The 14,432-nt window shown below is 38.3% G+C and overlaps 1 protein-coding gene across 3 annotated transcripts in view; it reads right to left on the bottom strand.

Moving 5' to 3' along the window:
- Clvs2 (clavesin 2) overlaps positions 1-14,432 on the bottom strand; it is an 88,816-nt gene that overhangs the window by 8,692 nt on the left and 65,692 nt on the right. For all 3 annotated transcript variants that reach the window (XM_026787389.1, XM_026787390.1, XM_005363644.3), the window contains exons 4-5: positions 13,607-13,717; positions 2,942-3,162 (exon numbers count right to left, since the gene is read on the bottom strand). In XM_026787389.1, the coding sequence (XP_026643190.1) occupies positions 2,942-3,162; positions 13,607-13,717 (332 nt within the window). The remainder of the gene's footprint in view (positions 1-2,941; positions 3,163-13,606; positions 13,718-14,432) is intronic.

Raw genomic sequence — 14,432 nt, 5'->3', positions numbered from 1 at the left:
TAAGCAGTTTGGATGCTCACCTTACTAGACCTGGATGGAGGTGGGTGGTCCTTGGACTTCCCACAGGTCAGGGAACCCTGATTGCTCTTCGAACTGATGAGGGAGGGGGACTTGATCGGGGGCGGGGGAGGGAAATGGGAGGCGGTGGAGGGGAAGAGGCAGAAATCTTTAATAAATAAATAAATATATAAATAAAAAAGTTATGATCAGCTCCCATCAGAAGCAAAACAAACAACTGGCGTGGTGGATGAGCTAGAAAGCCTGCTCTTCAAGGAAGAAAATGCCTCAGTGAATCGGAGTAAAGAAACAGAATTCGAACTGACTTCAAATTAGGGCTACACAGCTTATCTAACAAGGAGATGTTACTCCATCCAAAGCATGTTCCCGTGACAAGGCTAAAATCAGAGCATACAATTAGGGGGTCATAGGCTAATAGTGGACAGTTTAAGGTGCTCAGTGGGAGCCAGCAATGTGTTTTGATTTCTTACATAGCAACTACTGATAACCAGAATAAAAGCTAACAAGGGCAAGACACATAAACACAACTAGTCACAGTAGATTCAGCTGTTGCCTATTAGTTATGAATACTGACCTTAGGCAGCCATTGAAAAGACAGAAAACAACACACTCTTTCACTCAACTGGCATGTAGTGGGCCACCATGGGAGAAGACTTCCTCTAGGAACAAGGAATTCAGAGAACAAAAGAAATACAGCCACCATCATCTCCACAAAGTTCATGCTATAGAGTAAATATCAAACTAGCCCCAGTCATTGCATTGGTAAATGATAGAAAGAAGAATTTAGAAGAACACTGATTGATGTGGAATGACTGGAATGAGTAGCAGGTAGAAATGATTAAGACTGGGTGGTTGAAAAGGGGGGCATAGACCCTTTTGAGGAGGTCCTGCGCTGGGTACTAGCCACTTCAAGATACACAGAAAATGAACTCAAGGCAGAGATGTCAAGTAAAAGCTTTAGAGCGGGACTAACTGGAGAAGCTGATGAGCAGAGAGAAGGTTGCTGCATCTAAAGGTAGGGGAGGGAGGTTGCTGTAATAACATAGTGGAGAAATACAGCAGGCCCAGATGATACAGTGACTTAAAGTGCTGTTATTCGCGATAGAATTATCAGTCACTTGCAATTTAAATGGGAGTTGTGTATGACATAAAGGATGCTTGTATTTCCATGCAGATTATAAACAAGGGAAAGGGAATCAGGTAACAATGGAATTTATGAATGCAACTTGAAAATTCTTGGGAAGGGAAAAGACAAACTGTGAGTGACAGAGGTGCTGCTGGACTGAAGAGAGAAATGCATTCATGGGACGTGATGGAATGTGTGAGCAAAACTGTCACAGGAGGAAAAATCAAAAGAAAGGGCATTGTTAATAGCAGAAACTAGGGGCCATTAGAGACGTGTGTCTCTTAAGCTTTATAACGTTCACGTCCAGAGAGGCCACTACTGTCACACTGTCATAAAAGAGCGGACCGGCTTTTTGTCAACAATCTGAAAGTCTCCAAATGAGCCTTGTTCAACACACACACACACACACACACACACACACGGGGAATGGGAAAGCACTGAAAATACATTATTTTAACAAGTTTTCTGTGAGAACTAAAAGGCAGAACATTTAGTGCCAGTTTATGATAAATATGTAAAAAGTGTTAGAATATAATAACGATTGTTAGTAGAATTACTTTTGTTATCCAGAGACATTTACTTTTCCAGCATTCTTGTTTTAGGAACCCTTTTAGAGTTGGAGAAACACTGTGTAAATACACACACACACATACCCATTTAATTACACACATGCAGACTTTGAAGGCAACTCAGTACCAAAGAGAATCCTCAGCAACCTATCAACAATCACTTTAGAAGGTCAATGAATTCTCGGGTTTGCTGATAATTACTGTATAAGGCTCCCAAGTGAAGGGAGCTAAGAACCCTAACGTAAGCTTTAAAACAAATTTTGCTAACAAGAAAGGAAATGATAGGTGGCAGGGAAAAATTCCCCAGTCCTTTCCTTTTACTTCTAGAAGGTGCACAGCAGCCTGTAGTGAGCAAACAATCATTTACAAACATCATGTACAAAGACATGTACACGTTCATACGCACATGAGACAGAGAGAGAATGCAGAGACCTAGAGATAAGCAGAGACAAAGAGACACAGTGGCAGAAAAAGAAGAAGGACGAGAGGAAGGAAGGGGGAGACTCACTCTTTAGGATCATGCTTGACACTACCTGAATCAATGCTTTAACCAAAGAACCATGAAATCTCCATGAAAAAAAAAAGATACAAGATAAGGTTTTGCATGACAAGTGAAATGACTGCATCTTCCGAGAGGTAGCAGAACACCACATACTTCTGTCGATAGTGATTAGACTTGTGTTATCTGTTAGCATCGTTAAGCTGCACTCTGCTGGGGCCAGGGAAGTCTGAGAATCAAAGTCATACCGTTTGCTACAGGATTCAGAGGCAAAGCCAATTATGCAATCTTGCATCTGCAATTCCCCCACACACTAACTGAAAGAAACAGCATAAAGCATTATGAGTCAAAACAGGAAGAGGGACTGTAACACAATAATGAACCTTATGATGATTAAACCTGTAAGGACATAGTGTTTGGGACAGAAATGGCTACCTTTAGACAAAGACTGAAGAGAGAGATTGAGCAGGTAACACAAGCTTGATTGTAGTATTTCAAAGTGTGTGTGTGTGTGTGCATGCATGTGTCTTGTATGTGTCTACATGACCCATAAAACTTTTTTTCTAAGTGATCAAGTGGACTTTATGTACTTAGAAAAAGTCATTGTCACAGCAAGACTTTAAAATTATATTAGAAAGGAAATAACACACACACATGAAAATGACGAGGTCAAACTCAGTATCCCTTCCCCCGGGAGCTTTACCGACTTCCCAGTCGATTGGAACATACCTCTTCATGGATTTGGGAGAGAGCTCCTTTTCTACTTCCTTCACAGGCATGCTATAGGAGTCCACGTTGTACTCGCTGTCATCATCGTACTCATGGTCTAGCAGGGTTCTGGCCCACGTCCCCATGTCATATGGGGGCAACATCCCTCCAAACTCAGAAGGCAGGATCTCAGGATGGATTAGTTGGTGTAGACTGTTTAGGTTGTTACCGTGCAAGAATATCTATAAATGCAAGGTGACAGATGTGAAAAAAACACATAGAGAAAACTAACTACCACACAAAGGCTGGTGGGAAGGGGAGAAGCTAGAAAAGCAAACATAGAAGGTTTATGTGTCTCTTACAACATGTAAGTTTCTTCTCTACTCTATGAAGTAGACAAGATTGTATGATTATCTAATATTTCATATAAAAATCCTGAGGAGCAGGAATATTAGTTTCTGGAAGGTCAGATAGCTATTGGGCTAAAGACCTAGAATCACAAGTTTGATTTTCTGGTTCTTTATAAGAACTATGAGCAGAATATTCTAAGCTCCACATCACCTTCATGTTGGCTGTGCAAATCTGGTGATATACATAATGGTATTATTGTCTATATAGGGTTTTTATGATCTGAAGATGAATTCAAGTTTGAATTACTTGCTACCTCCATCAGTTGCTACCCTTTCTACATTTTTATTAAGAATCATTTAAATTATTTTATTTTAAATGTTTTCAACAATACAAATATTAGAACACTATTCATTCACATGTTGATATAACAACCCTTTGACTAAAATAAGATTTTATCAGTGAACAAAAACTTATTTTCAGTAGTTAGTAGCCAATTTTCATCACTATTAATAAGGCTTTTAAAGAAGACATGACACACTGAGGTTTCAAGATATAGACAAAACAAGTTAGAACTGAGCTGAATGCTTCCTACCTGTTGACCAGCTTTCATAGTTTCAGAGGGTTCTGTGAAAGCTTTTCTTAGCATTTTTTTACATGACACAGAGCCCAACTGCCTTCTAATGATTTATGTTTATATTCATATACAAATGTGTATGTTTTAGCCGTAGATAAATGCCGCTGTCAGTTTTTAACCAAATAAACTCCTCTTTGCCTTGCATGGTAGTGAATATAGGGACACAATGTTGTTTCAGATACTGAGAATGGATGTTGAGGGCTCAGCCCTAAACAAGACAATTTTTTTCTATTACACCTAAGGTTTGGGGAACATTGTGGAAAAGAGGGCAGAAAGATTGGAATAGCCAGAGAAATAATTTCTTCTGGACATTGCACAGTCGATGTAGTCATGATCTCCTACTACTCCTAGGGGATAAGAGATCTCCCTATCTACTGCTGCAATTATATTGCAGTAGATAGGGGCCTGCCAACAGTCAATCATGGATGTTCATAAGACTCTCCCATTCCTTGCTGAATTATTGGAAAGTGATAGGTTCTGGGACAAGGATCAATATCTTCTGCAATTAATTGTGTGTCCACTTATGAAATGATAAGGCTGCAATGGATAACTCCAAACCCATGGACCCAAAGAAGGCCCTAGTTTAACTCAGTGAATAGAGAGATGAACCTGTGGGTAATGGGGTACAAACAGAAAAAAGATGATAGGTGACAGTAATCAGAATGCACTGTATATACATATATGTCATATATGTGCATATATATATATATATATATATATATATATCTTATGTCTATGTGCACAAACATGAAATTGTCAAAAATTAAATTTTAAAAAGTTTAAAAAAATGTATGTTACTCTCAAGTCTTCCTTTATAATCAAGCTTTCATCATCAGCTATGGACCCTCTATTCCCATCAGAGAACAAGAGATTTTTAAATTGTAACTTGCCTTTACTTCATTTTCATTCCATCATCATTAAATTATAAATTGATCAATAAGCATCACTAACATCCTGTTGATGAAGGCTGCTTGTTTGTTCCCAGCAGCCCAGACCCCAAATAATCACACAGAAACTGTATTAATTAAAACACTTCTTGACCTATTAGCTTAGGCATATTTCTAGCTAGCTCTTGCATCTTAAATTAACCCATTTCTATTATTTTATATTTTACCATGAGGCTCGTGGTATACTGTCCCAGCACATGGGCATCTTCCTCATCTGACAGCTACATGGCGTCTCTTTGACCCTGCCTACTCTCTCTATATATCTTATCCAGCCTGGCTATATCTGTTAAGTCATTGGCTGAAAGCAGCTTTTTTTATTTACCAATGGCAATAAAACATATTCATTGCATATAGAGGGCAATCTCACATCACCATCCCATGCAAATTTCTATAATATTTATTTTGAAAGTATAGTTTATAGGTAACTTAATTTCACATTTTGGGTCCAAATGAATAGGTTAACTAGCACATTCATATTTTTTCTCTGTATCTTTAGAATCCACACATGTAAATATGTAGGAAAATATATGCTTAATATCAGGCAAACTTTGAGAAATTACAATTACCAATCAGCTATTATTTTTAACAAATTATGGAATATTAGAAACAGGTATCAGCCAAACATTGGCCAGTGTACAAAACAATCAGATTCTTTAATAAGCAATTGCAGTGTTGGAAGATGCCAGCTACACCACCCATAAACCAGGTTATTTGAAAACATAACATCTTCCCACTGCAATTTAAGACCACACAGCCTGTGTGTGTGTGCATGTGTGTGTGTGCGTGTGTGCATGCTTACATACATGTGCATGTATATATGTGTATATGTATATATGTATTTATGCATGCATGCATGTATGATGTATGGAATACACACATACATACCAATATTCTTCAGTTGAAATTATTTCCCCTAAAAGAATCTAAGTTTCTAAACCCTTGTTATACCAGCTCTCTAACTCTGAAAACATCAGATGTGTTTCATCATAACAGAATCCTCCATCGAGTCATGAAGGAAGGTGTTGTGGTTAAAAACAACCCTTAGAGCAGTAAATTCTGCAAATCTCTGCTGCCTCCTCCCTAAGCATCGCTTTCAGCATTGGCCTTGATTCCACTCTCACTGAGGAAATAGGGCACTCAGCTGCAATCCACCCACCAGCATCTGTGCCCATGTGTTCTGCCTCACCACTAGAATAGAGACAGCATAATTCCCACAAAGACCAACCATTACACGAGCAAAACAAGATCTATTCTCTTTTCTCAACCCAATTTTATTTCCCAACAATTACCCATGTTTTTTTCCCGTATTAAAACATCAATCTCTCCCATCTGAGGAGGAAAAAAAAAGTTTGCTGTCTTCAATACCTTGCAAACAGATGCATAAAAACTCTCTTGGCTCTTTGATTCTTATCTTAGCTCCAATTCTTTATTAACAGCAGAACTCACAAGGGAAGTTTTTTTATGCATTGTCCAAATACTCCTCTAACATTTTATAAGCCTAGCCCATGTCTGCCCAATCTCTTAACACTACATGGTATCACCTTTTGTTCATATCGCTCTCCCTGATGAATTCAATGTCCAATTTTCATGTCATTTATACACAACCCTTAGCAAAACTACATTCTTCTTTAATCTCCTTTGCTGATGACTTTTTTAAAGACAAAGTCTCACTACATAGCCTCGTTTTCCGGGAATCCGTTATGCTCATTGGGTATACCAGACTGCCCATGAACTCACAGAGATTCACCTTCCATGGCCTCTCAAGTGCTGGGATTAAAGGCATGTACTATCATGCCCAGGTAGACTCTACTTTTAAACCAGATTTATTATTCTTAAACTACCATCTTTGTTGATTCTGTTCAATATGCAGATTTATAATACTAACTATACTCTAAAAACCAGTGTCTTGAATCCAGACTTATGGTTGAACTCTATATTTGAAGCTCTCTCTCTCTCTCTCTCTCTCTCTCTCTCTCTCTCTCTCTCTCTCTCTCTCTCACACACACACACACACACACACACACACACTTTCTCTCTCTCCCTTTCTCTCTCTCTTTCTTTGATATTTTCACTTCACTGTTCAATGGATGTCTTAAATTCAAAAGGTACAAACTGAACTAAAAAATATTACCCCCAAACTGTTTCTCCTTAGCATCAGTAAATATTTGGTTATCTTTCCTGTTTCTCAAACCAATACAAATGAATCATATTTCACTTATTACATCACGCAAATTGTAAAAAAAATTGATGATATCACTCAAAGTAGCTATAATCCCACTACTAAAGTCACCTTCCACTATATTATACCACATATCAGATCTTCTGGGTCATCCTGCTGCCACTCTTCAGAATGCTCTTGAGATGGCAGCCGAACGGCCATGACAATACATATACCAGATTACATCACTCTGCCCACAATCCACCACTGACTACTCTATTCCCTGCAATAAGTAAACCCTGTATAGCCCCATATTTCCTACAAGATCTATTCCCTTTAATCCATCTCCCACTGCTGCCTTAGAGTATTTGTAGTGCTTTTTCCTTCTTCTTGAATATTTCTGCCTCAATACATTTATGAACTCCTGTGGTCTGTAGAAATCATGCAGTGATATTTCAGCTGATAGAGTGTAATGAATGCATTCTGATGGAGATAAACCCAGTTTGTAAGGTGCTGGGCCTACCACTTCTGCATATTGACTAATTCTCATAATGGATCTTTTGTGAAGCCATAAGCACTTTTCCTTGGTGCAAAATTCAGCAGAGTATGGATTATTTGGCACAATTCTTTTCCATGTACTGGTATATTTGGTCATTCCCCCCACCCTTTGTGAGACCTTCAGTGGGAAATTTAGTCACACAGTCAATAACCTTGGTTCCCACAGTCTAATCTCCACTTTGTTCCTTGAGATATGTTAGAATCCACCTCTCTGCGACTATTTTTTCATTTGTCAGGACATGTAGTCAGGAAAGGACTTTTTCATATGGATCACATTTGGTATCTTCAAAGATAAAAGGGCAACCAATCTCAGAAAACTGCCTTTGCTTTGTAGTAATAGGAGCTGCGGGCCTGCTTTTCATCCTGCCCAGTTCCTGCCACCTGCTAGCTATACCCGAAATAACAACACACAAACTGTATTCATGTAAACACTGCTTGACCCACTAGCTCTAGCCCTTACTGGCTTATTCTGATATCCCGATCAACCCATCTCTAATAAACTGTGTAGCACCAGTCTTACCGGGAAAGATTCAGCATGTCTGACCTAGCAGCTTGGTTCATAGCGTCTGCCCAGGAGAGGGGAGCATGGCCTCTGCTCCAGAGAGCAGAGCTGTCGAGTCTGAGCTCACTTCCTCTTCCTCCCAGCATTCTGTTCTGTTTACTCCACCCACCTATGTTCTAACCTATGAGGCCAAGCAGTTTCTTTATTACTTAACCAATGACCTTCCTCCATCATTGTTTTACATGTGTCTATAAACTAGAAACTTTACAGAATGAGAGGAGAACAGTAAGAGAAGATTAAAGAAACTGATGCAGAAAAGTCCATAGTGGAGAATTCATTTCACCCTCAGAACTAAGTCCTGTGCTTGTTGTGAGTCTTCTGAGCCCTGAAGGGAACACTGAGACTGGCACCCAGAGGTCCCCAATAATGAGTCACTATTCCGTAGTCTTTGTTCATAAATATCCTTGGTGTGAAGCCATTCAATGGTGAACACCTTCAACTAACTATCTGTTCCTGCCCACAGGTAAAAAAGTATCAATGTTTTCTGTATCTTGTGTTTTAAACAACATTCACCTGCTAACATAACACTTAATGTACTTAGATTTGAGATATATACATACAGCTTTTAAAATTTACAAATAATCACACTACCGTTTCTCAAAACCCATAGTTTATTAATATCCTAAAAAGATACTCCTTCATAACTTTAAGTGTAAAGTGATCTTCTGATTTTGGCATCAGGAATGCATCATGACTGCTCAACAGGGAAATGTTTGCTCTTAGAGGTTTTCTTTTTTTTGGCGGCGGGGGGGGGCTCCTGAATAGTTTTATGTTAAGAGTATCTATAGAAGTTTTATTATTGACTTCTTTTGTTTTCCTTTGTTTTGTTTTGATCTTCTGATATAAAAGATGTCTGATCTTTATGGGTTCCTTTGCTTCACAACACTAAGAATTACCCTGAAAACTGTTTATGTTGCTTTTAATTCATTTCCTGTGCCATTTATGCCATCAAATAAACTACATCAGGAGACTGGAAAGAGAAAGGGTTTAGAAAGTGACATAAACCTGAGAATCGGTAAAGTTTAGAATTTGAAGCCCACTGTGTTGAGGACAAGAAAAAACTCTGTGCTAGTTAATGGAGAACCCTTGTCAACCTTTATTCACAGGATGGCAAAGCCATAAGCAGAGACTTGTTCAAGGTCAAAGTAGGGTGATGAACTTGAGCCCCTGCTTTCTAGAGTCAGCAGCAACGCCTTCATTTGACTGGCAATGTAGGAGGAAAATAGGTGGAAAAAAAAAGAAAAGAAAACCTTAACTCCAGGAATTAACACTGCATTGAACCATGAGAACATTAAGCATTGGTTATGGTGGATGGGAAAAAGCTTGTTATGAAAATTCCAGGCATTGATGAAATTATGAGAAGGGAATTCATAATATTGAACAGAGAAATCTTCACCATTCTGTTATGTTGACATTTAACTTATTTAGGAAAATGAAGTTGTAGCTATTTCTTGTACTCCTCGACCTGTAGAGGAAGGTCTCCCAATCTCCTTAAGTTTTTCTTTTAGTATATTTTTCAGAACATGTATTTATAACGTCAGCAATATGAGGTACTTGAATAATGACTGGGTATAACTTTAATGCCAGTAAGAATAAAATACCTTTGCCACATGAGATAATCACATAAGTAAAAATAAAGGAATTTAACCTTTAATTATTGTACATGAAAATCTTCAAGTCATGTAACTTTTATTAAAATTGTGGCGTTCCAAAGCGATCATGCCAAAATCAGGAACAAGACGAGGCTATCCACTCTCTCAATGTCAATGCAATATAGTACTCGAAATTATAAGTAGAGCAATAGGACATTTAAAAAATTGCTCAACATCCTTAGCCATCAGAAAATTGCAAATCAAAATGACTCTGAGATGCCATCTTATACCTATTTAGAATGACTAAGATCAAATACACTGATGACCACTTATGCTAGAGAAGATGTGAAGTAAGAACATTCCTCCATTGCTGGTGGAGCTTGTACAGCCACTTTGGAAATCAGCATAGTGGTTTCTTCAGAAAATTGCTAATCAGTCTACCTCAAGACCCAGCAATGCAACTCTTGGGCATCTACTCAAAGGATGTACAATCATACCACAAAGACATTTGCTCAACTATGTTTATAGCAGCACTATTTGTAATAGGCAGAACCTGGAAACAATCTAGATGTCCCTCAACCAACAAATGGATAAAGAAAATGTGGTACATTTACACAATGGAGTATTATTCAGCAGTGAAAAAAAATGACATCTTGAAATTTGCAGGCAAATGGGTGGTGCTAAATAAAACCATCCTGAGTGGAGTGTGAGGTAACCCAGACCCAGAGAGGCAAACATGATATATACTCACTCAAAAGTGGATATTTGGCATAAATGAAGGATAAGCAAGCTATAAGCCACAACCTCGAGAAGCTAGGTAAAAAAGGAGGACCCTAAGAAGGACACATCTGGAGGGCCCCAGGAAGGAGAAATAGTTAAGATTCTCTGAAAAAGCTGGAATGGGGACGGTTAAAAGGGAAGGCATGGGAACATAAGGGATCAAGAAGGCTGAGTTGGGGGAGAGTCAGAAAGGGACAGCAGTGAAAGAGATATCTTGATAGAGGGAGCCATTATAAGGTTGGGGAGAAACCTGGTGCTAGGGAAATTTCCAGGAACCCACAAGGATGACCACAGCAAAGATTTCCAGCTATAGTGGAGATGGTACCTGCACAAGCCTTACCCTATAATCAGATTAGTAGCTACACAAATTGTCATTATAGAAACTATATCCATTAACTAATGGAAGTAGATGCAGTGACCAACAGCAAAACACTGGGATGAACTCCTGGAGTTTAGTTGAAGAGAGGGAGGAAGGATCATATCATCAAAGAAGGTCAAGATCATCATGAGGAATACCACAGAGAGTTGATCCAAGCTAATGGGAACTCACCAACTCTGGAATGGCAGCTGGGGAATCTCCATGGGACAGAACTAATTCCTCTGAATTTGGGTAACAATTATACAGCTTGATCTGTACCAGGACTTATCCCGGCTGCATGAACTAGCTTTTTGGAGCCCATTCCCTATGGTAGGGTATCTTACTCAGCCTTGACATGGGGTCGGGGGCTTGTTCCTTCCTCAACTTGATATGCCAGACTTTGTTGACTTCCCAAATGAGGCCCTACCCCCTCTGAGGAGTGGATGGGGAGCAAGGAGCGGGAAAGTGGGGGTGAGAAGGAGAAGGAGAGGGATGAGGAACTGGTGTTGGTATGTAAAAATAAAAACAATGCAAAAAAATGTAGAATTCAGTTGCCTTGCTTCCATCTGGCTAGGAATGCTTTCAAGAGAGGAACAAGTCACAATAAGACTGACTGAACATCAAAGCATTTGCAATGCCTGTCAAAACCACATGAGATCTAATGAGCCAAATTTCCTTCTAACTTACTAGCTCCCCACATAGTTCATTCTCCAGATTTTCTGCTCTCTTTGCTTTTGTTAGATATCTTAGATGCATACACACCTAAGACTTGTGCCTTTGTTATTCCCCTCTGTAGAATTTTCCAAATAAGCCTGAACCTCTAGCTCTTCTATGTACTAACAGCAATATATAGCAGATTTGTTAAACCTACTAAGTCTCATTCTCAACATATAAAATGAAAAAAAAACATGACTTTCTCTAAAGCATTGCTGAGTATTAAATGAAACACACATAATGCCCTGAGAACAGCATGCAGCAGGAGGGAACAAACAGAAGTGGGGATTTGTGCTAAAATCCCCAGCAGATGTTTTGAATAACCTGATTACCACTTCGTGGAACAAAACTTGAAGGTGCATTTGTGAAGCACTTCGTTATATATTTAAACACTCCAAAATATGCATGATTTCATGCTTAGCAGTAGAAACAACTCTTCGTATAAATTACAGTTGTTTGCAGAGTTCTTCCTCCTGAACTACTGGAATATTTTTTAACAAATTCAAACACAGTCAACTCCTGCTCCCTAATGCTTGATGTGAACACATAATAACTGAGCTTTCATGCTTAGAATGAGGACTTTGCAGTACTGGAAGACACGAAGGGCTTAATCACTGAGATTCACAACGCTATTGTCATTCGCATAGGTTTAGAAGTAAGTATATTTCAGAGTGTCACTAATCATTGGATGGTGACGAGGACACAGAGATAAACAAAACTGGATGCTTTGAGGGCATTTACTGGCTCTACAACTTCCCAACTGCATCTGAGGGGAAGCAAGTTGCTTATCCATCCTCAGACTTCCTTTTTAAGCTTGGAGATAGGAGACCATGTTTACTAAATTTACTTTTCAGAGTTCAGCATAAAATCAGTAATCAGAGGCTGACAAAGAAGAGCTAGGAATAGGTTGGTCTGTGGGTACAAGTTATTCAAGCTCTGGTGGATAAAAAAAATATGTACGATGACTCTTGATAATTATAGTCACTGTCCAGCTTTTTAAGCTACAATATTTGGAATGTTTTCATCACAAAGATGCATTATTTTTAAAAGAAGATACCTTTTTCTGAACTGCTCAAAATGCATATATGTTTAAATAAATAAATAGCTGAAAAATACTTTAAATATTCCTTACAGACCTGTGAAATGAAAAAATGAAATAGTGTAAAATTTAAAATATTTTTAAAAAATCTATGTTCAGTCAACATGCCTATTCAATTTACCATGTACTGTGGTGCTAGCACTAAATGATTCAAATAATTATTATAGTTCCAGAAAAGTCATGATTTTCTTTTATGTATATTTATTACCATCCTCATCTGATAAAACTCAATCTTACGAAAATCATATAACATGCTTTTTTTTTTTTTTTTGATTTTCGAGACAGGTTTCTCCGTAGATTTTGGTTCCTGTCCTGGAACTAGCTCTTGTAGACCAGGCTGGCCTCTAACTCACAGAGATCCACCTGCCTCTGCCTCCCAAGTGCTGGGATTAAAGGCGTGTGCCACCACCGCCCGGCCTATTTAGAGAAATATTAAAACTTCAACACATCAGCAATGTTATCTAAACCTTTGATGGATCATGACAGTCACTATACAGACATATCAGATTCCACAAGATTTACTTAGTTCAGTAAATATTGTGAAATAACCACATTCATTTGTCAGTAAATAAAATAATAACTTGTGTCTAGAGCTTACATGAAATTAATTGTGCCAACAAAAATGGAAAAATATAGCAGGGTTTTCTGAGGTTTATAGTGAGATTGTGATATGAAGGTACTAATATACTTCATTATTTGGTTAAACTGTAGGAAAGTTTATTTTCAAATATCCCATTCATGAAACACTGTTGAGAATTTAGAAAGCTTATGAGCTCTCTAAAAATTTGTCCACATCGGCTATGCAGAATATTAACATGACAAGACTAAAAAGATTCTAGCGTGGCTGACATCAGCAGTCAATATGTGCATCATAACTCATTGAATGTGGAGGAACAAAGATCAACTTTTAAAACAAAAAAAAAGCAAAGGTACCCTTTTCCGAGTCTTCTCCTTCAGGAAAGGCCGGATCACAGTGTACAGGGCATGGATATACCAAGGTTGGTTGACAAAATGAATTCCTCCAAATCTTGCGGGGAAGCTGTCCTGGAGCAACACAAAGGTAGAGAAATCAGTACAGACTCTTCTACACTGGAATGGTCCAGGAAACATTGCATGTTACTTCATTATGTGAATCTATACACTAAAGAAAAAGGAACAGGCCTTGTCACAGTGAGAATCTCTGAAGAAAGTCCAACAGTAAGTAATAAAGTGAATCCTTCTCAAAAACAGATTAGTAAAATAAACTTCAACATCTTTCAGACTGAAATTTAGCCTGCTAACTTCTAACAGTTATCAGCATAAAAGAAACACAATAAACAGACAGATTAGGAAAAGGTATCAAATACCAGATTCAGATAGAATAGTTGTTTTATTTGAATTATTTATACTTATAATAAGATATATTTAAGTTTAGATATTTTATTGACTTCAGTAATCATTTTTAATGCATTGTATAAAATGTATTTTGTAACCAGTGTGATGGCTCTGCAAAAAAAAAAAAAATGCTTGCTGCCAAGCCTCAAGATCTGAGTTCAATCCCTGGAACTCATACGGTGAAAGGAAAATATCTGCAGGTTGTCCTCTGACCTCTAAATGTGTACTCTGGTGAACCCACCTACCCCTGACCACACAATAAATAAATAAGTCAAAAAGAGACTCAGTGGATGGGGTTAAGGGCACTTGACAACCTGAGTTCAAGCCTGGGAACTTGCATTGAAGAAAGAAAGAAAGAAAGAAAGAAAGAAAGAAAGAAAGAAAG

The sequence above is a fragment of the Microtus ochrogaster genome, linkage group LG9, assembly GCF_000317375.1.
Source record: "Microtus ochrogaster isolate Prairie Vole_2 linkage group LG9, MicOch1.0, whole genome shotgun sequence".
Lineage (NCBI taxonomy): Eukaryota > Metazoa > Chordata > Mammalia > Rodentia > Cricetidae > Microtus > Microtus ochrogaster.
This window is presented reverse-complemented; position numbering and strand designations above follow the sequence as displayed.